The sequence below is a fragment of the Ilyonectria robusta genome (assembly GCF_021365365.1).
Source record: "Ilyonectria robusta strain PMI_751 chromosome Unknown BGZ61scaffold_24, whole genome shotgun sequence".
Taxonomy (NCBI): domain Eukaryota; kingdom Fungi; phylum Ascomycota; class Sordariomycetes; order Hypocreales; family Nectriaceae; genus Ilyonectria; species Ilyonectria robusta.
Window position 1 is genome coordinate 344,626 of NW_025764458.1, and position 14,532 is coordinate 359,157.

At 54.9% G+C, this 14,532-nt stretch overlaps 5 protein-coding genes across 5 annotated transcripts; 1 reads left to right on the plus strand and 4 right to left on the minus strand.

Moving 5' to 3' along the window:
- Positions 1 to 12: 12 nt before the first annotated feature.
- BGZ61DRAFT_363907 (heme peroxidase) lies at positions 13 to 1,286 on the plus strand (the record flags this gene model as incomplete). The annotated part of the gene is made up of 2 exons (XM_046241469.1): positions 13 to 942; positions 999 to 1,286. The coding sequence occupies 2 exons, from the start codon at positions 13 to 15 to the stop codon at positions 1,284 to 1,286; spliced, it is 1,218 nt and encodes a 405-aa protein (XP_046098638.1).
- A 1,639-nt stretch (positions 1,287 to 2,925) lies between these two features.
- Positions 2,926 to 5,338, minus strand: BGZ61DRAFT_363745 (microtubule associated protein-domain-containing protein; the record flags this gene model as incomplete). The annotated part of the gene is made up of 3 exons (XM_046241457.1): positions 2,926 to 4,841; positions 4,900 to 5,164; positions 5,228 to 5,338. The coding sequence occupies 3 exons, from the start codon at positions 5,336 to 5,338 to the stop codon at positions 2,926 to 2,928; spliced, it is 2,292 nt and encodes a 763-aa protein (XP_046098639.1).
- Positions 5,339 to 7,615: 2,277 nt separating this feature from the next.
- On the minus strand, positions 7,616 to 9,097 carry BGZ61DRAFT_483224 (alkaline-phosphatase-like protein; the record flags this gene model as incomplete). The annotated part of the gene is made up of 1 exon (XM_046249469.1): positions 7,616 to 9,097. The coding sequence occupies one exon, from the start codon at positions 9,095 to 9,097 to the stop codon at positions 7,616 to 7,618; it is 1,482 nt and encodes a 493-aa protein (XP_046098640.1).
- A 146-nt stretch (positions 9,098 to 9,243) lies between these two features.
- BGZ61DRAFT_112421 (fungal-specific transcription factor domain-containing protein) lies at positions 9,244 to 12,188 on the minus strand. The gene is made up of 8 exons (XM_046236944.1): positions 12,124 to 12,188; positions 11,583 to 12,061; positions 11,341 to 11,529; positions 11,152 to 11,290; positions 10,647 to 11,098; positions 10,027 to 10,582; positions 9,873 to 9,973; positions 9,244 to 9,825 (listed from the first exon to the last, which is right to left on the minus strand). The coding sequence occupies exons 1-8, from the start codon at positions 12,151 to 12,153 to the stop codon at positions 9,390 to 9,392; spliced, it is 2,382 nt and encodes a 793-aa protein (XP_046098641.1). The 5' UTR covers positions 12,154 to 12,188; the 3' UTR covers positions 9,244 to 9,389.
- A 613-nt stretch (positions 12,189 to 12,801) lies between these two features.
- Positions 12,802 to 14,371, minus strand: BGZ61DRAFT_363554 (major facilitator superfamily domain-containing protein; the record flags this gene model as incomplete). The annotated part of the gene is made up of 4 exons (XM_046241448.1): positions 12,802 to 12,969; positions 13,035 to 13,473; positions 13,523 to 13,764; positions 13,901 to 14,371. 4 exons carry the CDS (start codon positions 14,369 to 14,371, stop codon positions 12,802 to 12,804), a joined length of 1,320 nt encoding a protein of 439 aa, XP_046098642.1.
- Between the last annotated feature and the right edge of the window lie 161 nt (positions 14,372 to 14,532).

Genomic DNA, 14,532 nt, shown 5'->3' on the forward strand with positions numbered 1-14,532 from the left:
GCCAGCCCCAAGATGGAGGCGAAGATCCAGGAGCTCTCCGCCCGCGCCTTCAACTACGACACGTTCGATTCCAACCAGGTCATTGGCGACCTCCGCTACCTGAACTGGTGGCAGCTGTCCGGCTCTGGCCGTGATATCAAGAACATCCTCCAGGGCAACGGCAACCCCCAGAGCCGCGCTACGTACTGGGGCGTCGCGCGCCTCGAGTCGAACTGGTGCCACAGAGACACCTGCTGTGTCTGGAAGTACATCTCCGACGAGCTCGAGGAGCTCTTCCGTGGTGACTCGGGTCGCTGCTCCCGCTGGGCTCGATATGCCATCCGTATGGGCTTCCACGACGCCGCCACCTGGACTCTCGCCAACGAGAAGGCCGGCGGTGGTGCTGATGGCTCCATCATCCTGGCTGGCGAGCTCACCCGCCGTGAGAATAGCGGTATCTCCGCCATGGGTGCCCAGTACCAGGCTATTTACAAGAAGTACCATGACACCTACGGCTTCCAGGACGTTACCTACGCCGACCTCATCCAGATGGGCGCCAACATCGCCACCGTTGTCTGTCCTCTTGGCCCTCGTGTTCGCTCTTGGGTCGGTCGAAAGGACAGCAGCACTCCCTCGCCCCCAAACCTGCTGCCCAGCCCCTTCTCGGATGCCGACACCCTTCTCCAGCTCTTCATGGCCAAGACCATTGGCCCCGACGGCCTCATTGCCCTGCTCGGCGCCCACACTACCTCCCAGCAGAACTTCGTCAACGTCTCTCGCGCCGGCGATCCTCAGGACAGCACCCCTGGTGTCTGGGACGTCCTCTACTACCAGCAAACCCTCGGCAAGGTCGCGACCCCCGAGCGTGTCTTCATGTTCCCTAGCGATATCAACTTGTCCAAGCACCCCCGAACCAGCCCTACCTTCCAGGCCTTTGCCAACTCCCAGGGCATGTGGAACGACGTAAGTACCCCTTCTTCCGGTGTTGTAACCGACGGAATGCTGACATCAAACTACAGGACTACGCTCGCGAGTACATCCGTCTCAGCCTGCTCGGCGTCAACAACATCAACAAGCTCACCGAATGCACCAAAGTGCTGCCCCAGCCCGTCTCCAGCTGGGACGAGCCCGACTCCGGCAAGATGAACAAGTGGCTCGACAGTGACGACTACTCGCAGACGTCCAAGGACGTGTCCTGGGACGTCGAAACCGGCAACTACATCTCCGCCCCGGAGAGCAAGATCCCCGGCTGGTCCAACACGCGCCCGCGCCGCCAGCGCAACAAGTGGGGAGGCTTCTCCTGGTAAACGCATGCTTGCGGCGCGCGTGAGCTTCAGCATCCTTTGCACATTTTCCTTAATAAAAACACCTGTCTATCGGCATGATTTCCGCACTGAGCGGAGAAGAAAAAACTGTCACAATTCTTGAACAGTATACTCTAATAATGGGGGAGGATTGAATGAGATATGGGACTCCCGGATGGCGTTGATGCAATGGTTCTTGGAACAGGGACATGTGCAGGTTGATAGAACATAGGAGCCTTTGGATAGGATATATCATTCCGCCACGGCCTAATACACAATACTTACTATTCTTCATGACAGACAACGTACATGTTCTTTTCGAATGTCCTCTCACTTATGACCGGCGCCGGAGGTCGGACCGGAGGTTGTGGAGTAGTGGCCACTGAGTTGCCTAAATAGGCAATCCTCAAGGGAACGCACGACCCTGTGTCGGAACGTCGGACGTCATCTATCAAGATGAAACTCACACAGACCTCGGAGCATTCCGTTCGGTTGTATCGCCTGCCAAGTAAATTATGACTTGAACATGATGATAATGGTGTCGGTAAGGAGGCGCTAGTTCAGAGGATGATCCGCGATACTTGGCTTTCATCCGAACTCTGGTTCCTTGCCACTTAGAGGATGTGACTAGGATGAGGATGTTGGAGTCTAATTACTCACAATATCCCCTACCATTCTTAGATCTCATGTTGTGATTTGTCGTTCCTCACACTGTCATCCAAGCTAGATTCGAGATATCACACCTCTCGCCTCATGTCTCGCAACCTCCGCTCGCTGGTGACTCAATGTCATACCCATCGATTATCTTCTAGTTGGACTGGTGTAGCTTTAAGAAAACATGATCAGTCGTACTGCCTGGGTACATTCCTATGTGAGACGTTTGAAGAATTATAACCATGGGTTTGGCGTTCTTGGTCGGAGAAAATGTTGCCATGGCAGGATGGAGCCGCGTATTACAGCCCGCACATTACAACAGCGAGGCATATCCACACCGGCTTCTTCAGACCGGAAACTCTAGACGGGTGTCTGAAAGAAAGATGGACACAAGGTTGAACACGCTCACATCACTCGAAAAATTTGTGTAGGAAATTGGCTTCGTTGAAGAACCTAGCCGAGGAGATCTACCTCCATCTGTATTTACACTTGAACGCCAGCCAACCGAGACGCCCACAATTCAGCCCTTGCTTCCCATGCCCCTCCTGTTCCCCTCCCCTTTCAAAGCAGCTTCCCATTAAACCAGGGCCTCCAGCAGCCGGGGAATTCCGTGTCCAATGGGGACAGAAACATCCCAATACTCGAAAAGCAAATAAAGAAAATAATATGCACTTCCAGAGGAAGGTGTCCAACAAAAATACAAGGATCTGGCGTCGGGCCCGAACAAAATATAAGACATAAAGAGTCGAAGTCCAAAGAACGAAAGCAGAAGAAAAGCACGATGGCAAAAGATGCCACCGTGGGATGCGGGACGAGTCCTCTAATGCGTCAATATTCATGACGGGACGTGCGCTTGTGATATTCACTCAAAGTCATTGCGATATGCCCTGCATCATCATAAAAAACTTGCGTGAATCCATCATCGTTGCAACGGGCGAGCCGTTTCTTTTTCCATCAGTCGTGTCAAGAACGTTGAAGGTGTCCCGACTTAATAGGCATCCTCGTCAGTCCACTCACTCCCTGAGATGATTCGGCCGCCGTCTTGCTCAATCATCCCCGGTGCTCCATACGAGGCTGAGGGGGGGATTCCTCGGATGCGCTTAGACTGGCTGCTCGCTGGTCGGTGGCCCTGCTCAGGTGAGAACCGCTTCCCTCGTGCCGCTCGTAGCTTGGCGTAGTATGCGTCTGAGGCATCAACCTCGGGCTCGCTGTTGTCATCGTACGTCTCCCAGTTCTCAGACCCGGAGATGTTCGTCGACGTGAGGGACGTGCCGGAGATTTGTCGAGGTGGAGGAGCCTGGCGGTAGCTCTGGTGGCTCTGGTGGGAGGAACGGACGGTGGCGTACCGCTCGTCGTAGCTATCCTCGCTATAGCTATTGTGGGTGTTGTGAGACATGTTAGAGTTGGAGCGAGAGGTTTGAGATCCCCTGTCATCGTAGACATCCTCAGGCTCGACGTGGCGAACAATACTCGATGCTAGGCCAGCCGACTTGTAAGGGTTGGTGGGAGCCTTGAACTCAGGAACCGGCACAAGGTCTCGCATCTTGGGTGGCGGAGCCCTCATCAGAGGGGGACCTTGTCGAAGAGTCTCACCCCTTGACTCGGGCCTGGGGCGTTCAGGCGAGTTGTTACCGTGCTTCATGTTGGACAGAGGAACACGCGCTGGGATTCGCGATGGGCTGCGAGTTGGACTCTCCAGGACGTTGGAAACGGGTTGAGGCTGAGGTTGAGCCCGTTTGGTGGGATGATTACCCGCGGTGGGAGTCTTGGTCATGGAACGAGGAGGAACAGCCCGGGGCGCAGTGCTTTTGCTCAACGTCGACTTGTGTCCCTTGATGGATGATGGAGCCTGTCCGGCGGGTGTCTTGGAGCGAGGCGGGAGCGCGGTCTTCCTGCTGCCGTCGGCTGCGTCGATCTCATCCAGATATCGTTCGCCAAAGACCAAGAACGGCCGGCCGTACTCGTCCTCCCATCTTGAAAGCACCTTGCGCAACTCAGCAGTGACCTTGGGGAGCTCCTTGGCGATGCGCTTGCGCATCTTTTCCTCGCGAAGAAGCTTTCCAGGATCTCGCTTCTCTCCCTTCTGACCACGGGCCATGAGTCGCGAGGCATCATTGCTGGACGAAGCAAGGTCGTCACGCTCCTTGACCAAGGTCTTGTGTCTGTCAATCATAGTCAAGGTGGGAGCACGCTGTTCCCTGAGGGCCTCAAGTCGCGTAACCTCACGCTCGTGAGCCTCTAGAAGCGCATCACTATAGACGTCGGAGAAAGCAGGGGTGAAGTCGAGCATCTCATCCTCAGAGAAGTACAGCGAATCCCACAACTCCTGAAGTCTGATACGGGAGTCCTCAACAAATAGGTGGAGGTTCTGACGCTTCAGCTCGTTCAATCGCGATAGCTCATCTTCAAACTCGTTGATCTGACGAATGCCACAGCCGCGGTTCTGGTTGAAGAAGGCCTTGGTCTCGCTCTCGTCGACGCCTAGCTTGATCCAAAGCGCTTCAACGGCGGCCTTGAGATCTCGTAGTCGCTTCTCTCGGTTCTTCTTCTCATCAGAGAGTCTGTCGCGCTTGGTCCGAAGCCGGGCGATATCCTCCTCGTGGAGGCCAAGCTGCTCAGGAGCGTCTCTGTAGTACTTGACGATGGCGCCGTCTTGCTGCGCCTGGGGAATGCCGAGCTCGGCCCATAGTCCGATGATCTGGTCACCAAGGGTTTGCACTGTAGCTATGCGACGGGTATACTCTTCATATACGCGTGTAAACTCGCTGTCAAGCCTGTCGACGTAGGACGGGGATAGATCGAAGTTGGGAGGGATGGACTGGTTGGGGCCTGTGGGAGGGAGCGCGATCTGGACAAATGTGGCTTCGAGGTGTGAGGAGTAGGATTCTAGGGCTTGTACGAGCTCTGCGAAGCGGATTGTCAGTGCGTGTGGACACGGGGGAGAATGCGACGGGGAACATACTCTTGACTTGCTCGAAGCGTTCCTTATGGATGCGGCTGATCTGGCTGTGCTTCTCCTTGAGAGCTTGCAAGCACCTCACCAGTGGGTATGTGATGGTGAGGTCTTCGTCATCTTGGTAGTCGCGTCGGTTCTTGGAGTCATCGAGAGACGTCTCCATTTGACGGACGACAGTGATGATCTTCTTTGCCTCGTCGACCATCTCCTTCTTCTCCTGTGTTACGAGACGAACCTGGCTGTTGAGCGCTTCGGAGAGAGCGGAGAAGAGCTACAAGATGCAACCATGGTTAGCGACAAATCGCCAGTTGGGACGTCGTAATCGGAAACCTACCTCCTCCTCGCGAGCCTCGCGCTCATGATCGGGAACACCAATCTCGTCGAATAGACCGTGCAGCTGGCCAATGCTGTTGTTGACCTGCTGGGCCAGGTAACTCGTGTCCATGGTGAAGTGTGCGGTTGGTTCGGATGAAAATGAATGTGATGGATGGATATGTTATGGACGGGGGTGGCGGTGATTGCCAGGCGAGGCAGATGTAATGTGTGCAATCAAAACAACAAATAATGTAGTCTTGACCGAGGAGGTCTTGATCGTTTGGGAGAGGGTGCGTGGGATGGGTATAACGTATGGTTGCGGTGATTTCGATGCGCTTCGTGAACGGTCTTGGTGATTGTTTACTTTCTCTCCCGGGAGGTCATCGAGCAGCGGCGGTGTTGTTAGGGCGAGCAGGGCATCCTATGCGCGGTGCGAAGCTCGAATCGACACGATCCATGCACCAAGGGCCGTAAGTCTGAGGGAATGAAGAAGCTGGAGAGAGCGCGAGCGTGGGAGAAGGAGAGAGGGAAAGAAGGAAGTGAGACAAGATTGCGTCGGGAGTGAACGGCGCAGCAGGGTGGTAGGTAGTAGGTATTCACGGAACTGGATGGGTGGGCTGCGCGGCGCCTACAGCTCGGGGCTTGGGAGGGATGCTGGCCGAGTTGCCATGGCAACACGGGGGATCACAGCGTCGCATCCAGTGCGAACCCCAGCGGATGCAGGGCGGCCCAGCTATTTCGGGCCCGTGTTTCAGCGCTCTTACCCCGCTGTCGCACGCCGAGAAGGGGCTCCACCGGCGGACCACTGGGACCACTGCAGCATGCTGCACAACTGCGCTGAACGCAGGCTCTGTGTCCACTGAACACCCACTGAGCATCCACTAAGGTGCGCACTAACAGGGCTCTTTCCACTGGGCCGGCTCCCTCACTGGCAGCGGATGGCCCGTCCATCGAGGTCATCCTGCTCTCGCCCTGCTCATCCTGGCTGTCAAAATGGGTGTCCAGGATCTCATTCCCTATCGCTATTGGCCTTGGCCCATGGAATCGACTCACTACTGTCTGCGACGGCGCCAGAGCGCCTAGCTGATTGGATGTCCCTCGCCTGATTTCTTCGCCCATGCGGTATTACATAGTCGTCCTCCGAGCACGCGGAGGCTCTGGCAATTTCGACAATTTTTTTTCTGCTTTCCCATGGTTCCAGATGAGACCAGAGCTAGGACTGGCTGGCTGTGCTCTCCCTGCGACAATGTCTTTCTTTCTGCTCCTCGAATTGTGGAAAATACGCACTAGATATACGGATACTTACATGCGCGAACTGGTGTGTTCGCGCTGGTGGCCCTGGAGACGGTCACGAACCCGCAGCGGCGCCCCGTCCTGCCCAGCATCTATCTCTGCCTTGCTTTGCCTTGCATTGCATGTGCAGAAGATAAAGCGTCCGGCGCTGCGAACCATCCACAGTCCGCAGGGAGCGCGTATGACGCGAGACGGAAGAAAAACAAACCATGACACTCGTCACTCGTCACTGGTGACCTCAGACTGCCCAATTGGGCCGTCCTCCACCAAGCGTTGAGTTGCTTAGCTGCAACTTACACACTCACGTATTATTCTCGCCAAGCGTCAATTGACACACGGGAGCGAGACGGTTAAGTCTTAAGATCTGCGTTATCGCTAAAACCCTAGCGCTCAAGCCTGCCCATGGCCGCATTCCTGTCATCAATGGCATTGCTGCACGCGCAAGATGCCTGAGGGGTCTTCCAGATCAGTGGGCGTATCATGGACTCGTCGCAGAAAAACAACAAGATTCCTGGGCCCAATGTTTGCATCACAAACCGGTTAGAACCTGCAGCAAGGCGCCCCCTCCCTGCTACCCACCCACCGATCAGATCTGCCGGCATGAGACCTCGTCTATGCGCGGCGACTTGCAGACCTTATCTCGCACCAAAAAGCATGTAAACAAACCACGCACAAGAGAGCCGGATTGGTGCTGCTGGCGATGCGCTGCATTGGTGTTGCACCCGTTCGGCATCCGTCGGGGCAAAACGGCGGTTTACAGAGTGGGGTGGAGACATGGACATGGGATGTAAACAAAGACGATGAGGGTCACGTTGCTGATTCTCCCCGGACAACCTGGCCAGCTGAGGACGCTTTGCTTTGCTTGTCTTTGCTATCTTCGCCTATACCAAGGTGGAAAGTGACGCTGAATTGCGGTCATCAAGCTTCATTTCGGGACACATTGTATGCGAGATGATGCGCGCTCTTCGCACGGACTGTTCGACATCCATTTACACAATCAGAGACATATCTCAGACTCGGCGGGCGTTTGCTGCTCTTGTGCGACTCGTATTTACTACATGCATCGCGCTGAGGCGCAGGCAAGTCATTTCACAGTCCCGTCTCATCCCGTCCTCTACCGCTGCGGGTACCCAGCCACGTCTTTGGTCCCCGGGTTGTCAACATCAAAGTCGAACCGATCCGGAATCTTCAGCCCTTCTCTTGCGTAGTCATACTCCTTGAAGATGTGTACCGACATCCCATCCCTCCATAACCAAAGATCTTTCGTGTCTGCTTGCCACTTCTCCAGCGCCGCGCGCATGCTCAACAGCCGCTCCTGGTGCTCCTGCTTGGTAGCGAGATTATGGATCTCGTCGGGGTCCTGCTCGATGTCGTACAGCTCCTCAGGAGGTCGGCAGATGTAACTCTTTAGTGCACGCTTTCCAATCATTGCAGGCGTAGACTCGGTCCCGGAGTTCCTCATGCCCTCAAAGGACAGCGAAGCGTAGAGGTCCATGGCGAACGGAAAGTCCAGCTTCCAGCACACATTGCGATGGTATTTGTATCGCCTCGTCCTCATGTATCGTGTCGGCCAAAAGTTGGTCACCTCGTGAAAGGTGTGCGACCCGAAGACATGGTCCCACCCGGTCTGGACGGCGGAGGCATCGGTCACGGGGAGGATTGACCGCCCGCGACGAGGACCCACGGACCCATCGGGAGGCTGGAGGTCGGTGTGCCCGGCCCAGTCTAAGAAAGTGGGCAAAACATCAATGTAAGACACCATGTTGGTGTTTACAACGCCAGCGGCCTTACCCGGGACACGAAGCAAGAACGGGAGTCGCACGCCGGCATCATACAGTGTGGTCTTCGAGTTGACAAATGGCGGGCCGTTGTCGCTGAGGAACAGCACCAAGGTGTCGTCAGCCAACCCCGTGCGATCCAGCGCCTGAAGAACCATTCCAATTCCTTGATCGAGCCGGTTGATCGACCGATAGTACTCAACAAGCTCCTGTCGCACTTCGGGGATGTCTTGCAAGAACTGAGGAATCTCAACGTCTTCGGGCTTGAAGAAGCGATCCTTCAAGCGAGGATCGTAATTGCCATCCACATTACCGAACCCACCACGGGTCGCTAGGACTCGATGAGGGTCAATGTACCCAATAGTCAAGAAGAACGACTTGTTCTCAGTCTTGGCTTCCTCAAAAAATGCCTCTGCTTTGTCTGCGACCCCGGCAGTATCTCTCGATCCATCCTCCTTGCGTGTCTGCCACGGATACTTGGACGCCGGAGCGACATGGATTTTGCCTAGGATGCCTGTCTTGTACCCGATCCTGTTAAAGACCTCTGGACCAGTCTCGACGTTCTCGAAGGTCTGGAACCCATTGCGCGAGCCAACAAGTCCGTAGCTTCCATTCTCGTGAGTGTGTAAACCGGTGTAGATGGTAGTCCGACTGCCGCTGCATGAGGCGGTGCTAGCGAAGGCCATGTCAAACCGCGAGCCAGAAGCCGCGAGCTTGTCTAGCTCGGGTGTCTGCAACGCCTTACACCCATAGCAGCTCATCTGCTCCCGTCCGAGATCGTCGGCGATGAGGAGGAGGATGTTCTTCGAAGGAGCCATTGTATCATTTCCGAGCTGCAATTTCGATTAAAATGAGAACCAGACAAGGAGAAAATGTCTCGGTTATGAAGAGCAAGCCATTGAACAGCGGAAGATGATTGTCCGGATGTCGTTGTATTTGCGTGATTGAGTATGGCGCCGTCATTGGGCGACGACCCGAACCGACGATCCGAGCGGGGTCACAGCTGCGCGTCCACGCGGCCATCTGAAGTTGCCCTCACCACGTCGACGAACCTGACATTATGGCCAGGAGAGTTTATCATCGAGATGATCTTCGTCAAAATGGCCATTTTCATCGCCTCGCGCCACTCCAGGATGGCATGCTTTTACCTTCAATGCCGGCCTTTAATCCGGCGTCGCCCATTTCCATGATGCCGTACATGTCCCAGGACAAGTAGTTTTGCAAATCACTGAGGTCTACCGCATGGTCTCTCATGTATGCCGACGATGTTATTGTCGTTGTCGTTGCGGGTGGTGTCCGAAGCGCAACGGGTTGCTCGTGTTGAAGACCAGATCGCGCCGGGGTCTCGTGGGGATTATTTGGCAATCCGTGGGCCACTGGCCTGTTAAGAGCAGGACTGACACTCCCTGAATCACTCGACAAAGTGGTCGGATCTGGTTTGGTTTCGCGCGCCTCGTTTCGCGCTGAGCGAGTTATGCCAAGGCCTGCTATTGTGTCTCCGGGGTTGCTCACAACAGGACTGCCTAGGCCAACGGGAGATCTGGGACTAACAACTTAGTGGAGCTAGAGTATTTCATGATGATCTAGACTTACCTTTCTTCCTCATTCAGTTCGTCATCGGGTGCATCGCTCATCTCCTCGTCTTGTGCAAAGCTGAGACGAATCTTGGACAGCCATCGTTCTGTAGTTGTAGCCTGCCCAGTGTGAGTTATAGCGATGAAATTAATCGTGGCATGCCTTGACTTACCAGAGAGTCTGCGAGAGGGAACAGCGCAGACATTGTTCTTAATATCTTGCTGTTGCTCTCAACGGCGGCGATCGCATCCATGACGATACCCTCCGCATCTGACCTGCTCAAGTCGAGCAGACGTGCAATGTAGTAGAGCATCACTCGGCTACTGTCATACGCAAAGCATGGGAGTAAGCTGTCCGCAAGCAGACGTATTCCGTGCTTTTCGGCTTCGGCTAGAATACTTGCGATCTCACGGGCGTGGTGAAAGCAATCGGCTTGAAGGGATCGTAGAAATTCCTGTTGGTTCGGAGGGAAGTAGAACGGCTTCCTCAACTTGAATAGATCCGGCATAGATATCCTGTACAGATCCAAGAGGTTGTGGTGGAAGGTACAATGTAGGAGAACCAAGGAACCAAGTTGGTCTGACTCGAGTCGAGCGTAAACGGTGTCAGGCGAGTAGGATATGAACTCGGGAAGTTGGCCACCCCATGACCGGAGATCAGCATCAAGGGCTACAAAGTCGGATTCGGGTAGCCAAGGCGGGGGGCTGGTATCCAAATGCTTGACATATCTTGCATCAAATCAAATTAGCAATCCGGAATGTCTCAGCAGATGTCTTGAAGATTCAAACCAACCTAACCACTCGTTTCCACAGTGTGACGATCCGGATGTAGTATGCCATGATACCCATGTTTGCTGCTGGTCTCCGTGGAACAATAGCAGGAGGTAGAAATTGGAGGACGTGTCCTACTCCCAGAGTCTCGGTGACGCAGGGGATGCGCAGTCTGAAATTGCGCTCGTTGCATGGAAGTTGAATCTTGATGTCAGCCTCACGGAGTAGTGTCAACTGGTCAACGCCACTTCCAGTCCAAGCATCTAGGATATAGCAAGCCCACATGAGGCGTCTGCGACTCTCCTTTTCCACAGCTGGTGGAGCGCCCTCGACAGTGTCGGCACAAAGAATATCGGGAGAGTATTCAACATTGACTTGTAAGGCATGGGCCATTCGGACCGCGAGCCCACTTAGCATAAGTGCTTGAGTATACTCGCCTAATCGGAAATGAAAGTCGTAAAGCAAGACGCAGGTCTGGGGCTCCAATGTCAGCATGACGATGCCATTTGCGAGCCTGGGGTAAATACCATGAGTCGTTGGATTGAAATGTTTCCAAAGTTGGTGAGCACTATTAACTCTGCCTTTTTAGCCCACGCGTTTCCAGCAGCACGGATCAGGCCTGCTTTGGCGGCATGGTCTTCTGAATTGAGATTAAGAGCGTAGAACCTAACAAGTCAGATCAGGAGTGGGTGAGAGTGTGAGGTCGGGGATCCTACTTCGCTCCTTGAGCGCAAATAATATGCAACAGGGCATTTTCATCATCGGATTCGAAGCCCTTGTCTAGTTGTCTAGTAAATGACGGACGATGAACGAAGGCAAAGCATCGGAGGGGGTGGATGTTGGCAAAGTACTGGTCGATGACTGCGCGGATGTTATGGCCAGAAGGGAGGTCCGGTGACACGAGCCTGAAAATCAAATGAGAAAGACATAGGCTTGAAGATGTATTTGATCGACCTACCATGAGTGAATCGACAACTCGGTGTCGTCGGAAAAGTCCACTGGTGGGTTGGTGGTGCTGGTGGTTCTCGTCGACGATGACCTCGGAGGGTCGGAAAGCACACTACCGGTCTCTCGGGACTGGATCACACTGGGCGAGCTGGAAGCTCCCGGCGCAACAGAAGAGTCGTGAGACTCGTTCCGACCCTCTTCCGCCGAAGCCGAGGTGGGCGCCTTGCTGAGGTTGCGCGCCCAGCGAGGGGCCGAACCGCCGTCATACAGACATTCGAGATTCCGAGCGCTGCATCGCGAGCATCTCGGGCGGTCGCCGTCGCATTTGGTCTTGGAGACGCGGCAGTGCGTGCAGGAGCGATATGTTCGGATCTTCCGCAGCGAAACGGGAACCGACCGGCGACCGGATTTCGATCCTTCATCGTCGACGCACTCGAGCTGGAGGCGCTCGCAGTTCCGACACCCGTTGGGTCGGCCGTCGCATTTGACCTACACCGAGGACACCGAGGTTAGCACGCTCTGATAAGAGGAAGCGGGACAGGGAAGCTCGCCTTTCTCGCGCGACAGACTCGGCAACCCATTGCGACTAGATTGAAGTCGAGAAAAGCGATGCGAGCGGCCTGCGTGAGGCTTTTGCCCAGGTTGCGATATTGCGATTGTCCATGGCGAGCAGCCGATGGCGTGCGAGGGCCTAAGGCGCGAGGGCCCGTGACGCCTTCGTGCCCCGGGTCGCCGGGGAGTGGTTTGCGCCACACCAAGGCTAACTCGGTGACAATCTCTGGCGCACCAGCCACTAATGCGTCCCTGTACTCTGGCGCACCAACCACTAATCCCTCCCTGTAAGACGGGATGTGGACTGAGGGCCCCCACTGCTAACGCCTGCAACGCTGGCCCACCAGATCACGACATCCGTCGCGGCGATGGCGATGATCCCTACTGCAGCAAGAATCCCACGGACAGCGCAAAATCCCCACGCACAACAGCGAGGGGATCGGATCTCGGCCTCGAATTGAAATTGCACACTGCATGGGGTTTCCGAAACATATACGTAACCTCTTACGAAGTCGTACGCGTATTATATTAACCTTGGTTTTTGGAGTGATGAACCCCCACTCTCCTCGCCGAGGCTCTCTCTACATGCGCCCGTTTTTGTGTTGAAATAGTCCGTCTAGAGATTCGCTGTGTCGCCATGAAGAACCACCCATCCCTCCCAACCAAACCGGTCCTTTTCAAAGCTTGGCCCATGGAGACCTGTTTTTGCGCAATCGCACCGTCGCGACCATGCCGCCAGACGCCAAAGCCAAGGAACCTGCGTAGAACATGGCTGGCCGGTATGCCTTCAGACCAGCATCCGCTCCTCCGTACGCCTCGAGCAGGTATCCTGCAATAGGAGCACCCTAAGACGACCACTATCAGCTCCAATTCGCAGGAAGCAATTCCGATATCAAAGATTTCAACTCACCATCAGGTAACCGCCGGTCCAGCCGGTGAGAATCATGCTCATCGCAATGGCAACTCTCGCACTGCCAAAGACGTTGCTCACGACTGTCGGCATTGTTGAGAAGAATCCGCCGTTCGACATGCCATTGATCAATACAAAAAATATCATCGGTCCTAGAGTCGTTGACGAAGGCCAGATGACAAGCATGCTGATGGCCGTCAACATCAAAGAGATGAACAGCGTGTTCAAGGACCCAAACTTGTCACAGGCAAAGCCACAGCCAATTCGACCAAAGGCCGAGGCCAAGTTGAACCCCGCAACTAGAGCCGCTCCTGTTGTCGACGAAAACCCAAGTGACTTGGTGTACATGGGAAGGAAGAATGGCGGGACGAAGAGGGGGAAAGTTCCCAAAGCACTGGCTAGGAAAACCAGAACAAAGGTGAAGGACTTGAAGAGGCGCCTAGGGAAATCAGTACTCTGCTCTGAGTTCCAATCGTTGGACCACGTACCACTCAATAAATCCTGGCGTGTGCGTCGGAACTCGCTCCTTGATCACCCAGGCTGCCGGCAGCCCCGTGGCCAGTGTAAGAAGTCCGAGGATGCGGTATCCCCACGCGATGTTAAGTCTTTGGATCAGAGCATCAAGGGCAAAGCTGATAGTCGCTCCTCCGAAGCCCGCACCGGCAAACATGAGGCCATTGGCAAGTCCACGTTTCGTGCTGAACCATTGAGCAATCACCGCAAAGACAACCTATGGTGAAATATTTGTCAATCGCTCAACGAGGTTTCTTGTTCTATCGTCAAGACTTACCACTGAAACCAGACTACTTCCTTGTTAGCCAATGGCACGGGTAGGCAGGCAATAAATCGAAGTCAACTCACCTGACACCAGTTCCCATCATAACTCCAGAAGTGAAGAACAGCGCGCCGATGTTCTTCACAGCAAACGAGCTCAGAATTTCACTCCCACCCATGACCGAGATTCCCAAAACGGCAGTCCATCGCATACCGAGGGCACGCATCAACCTCGAGTTCACAATAGCCAGAGCCGACATCAACGCCGCATCGAGCGATCCGATGAAAGAAAGCGTGGCGGGGGTCGACAGTCCGTCCTCAACCAGCGCCGTCTGCATGACGCCCCAGGCATACGTCGTTCCGACCGCCCACCAGAGGAGGACAGCACCGCCACCGACGACCACCCAGCCGTAGCCGCCATCGGGAACCGTCGAGTCGGCAAGTCGGGAAGCCTGCAAAATCTCATCGGTGGACTCCTCGGCCCTGGATCCGGAGGTGTAGGGACCCCTGACGGAACTCGCGGCCGACGTTTCGCGGAGTTCAATTGCGGTCGTGGTAGACATTTTGAACTCAAGGAGGAACTGGTAGCGACTCAGCCTCTGCACAATCAACAGTGTATCGTTTTATGATAATCTAAGTCAAATGCTACAAGACCGCGGCGAAGTGCTCTTTAAAGGCACGGAGTCCGGTCCCGGCGCAAGACCAACAAAATGTGTGGGTCATA

Excerpts from the sequence above, each read along its gene's own strand:
- BGZ61DRAFT_112421 (XM_046236944.1), bottom strand. The coding sequence starts at position 12,153 with ATGGGTTGCCGAGTCTGTCGCGCGAGAAAG. Across the intron at positions 10,583-10,646 it reads CTGTGGAAACGAGTGGTTAG|ATATGTCAAGCATTTGGATA; the intron begins GTTGGTTTGAAT and ends ATTTGATGCAAG. Across the intron at positions 9,826-9,872 it reads GAACTGAATGAGGAAGAAAG|TCCCAGATCTCCCGTTGGCC; the intron begins GTAAGTCTAGAT and ends CTAAGTTGTTAG.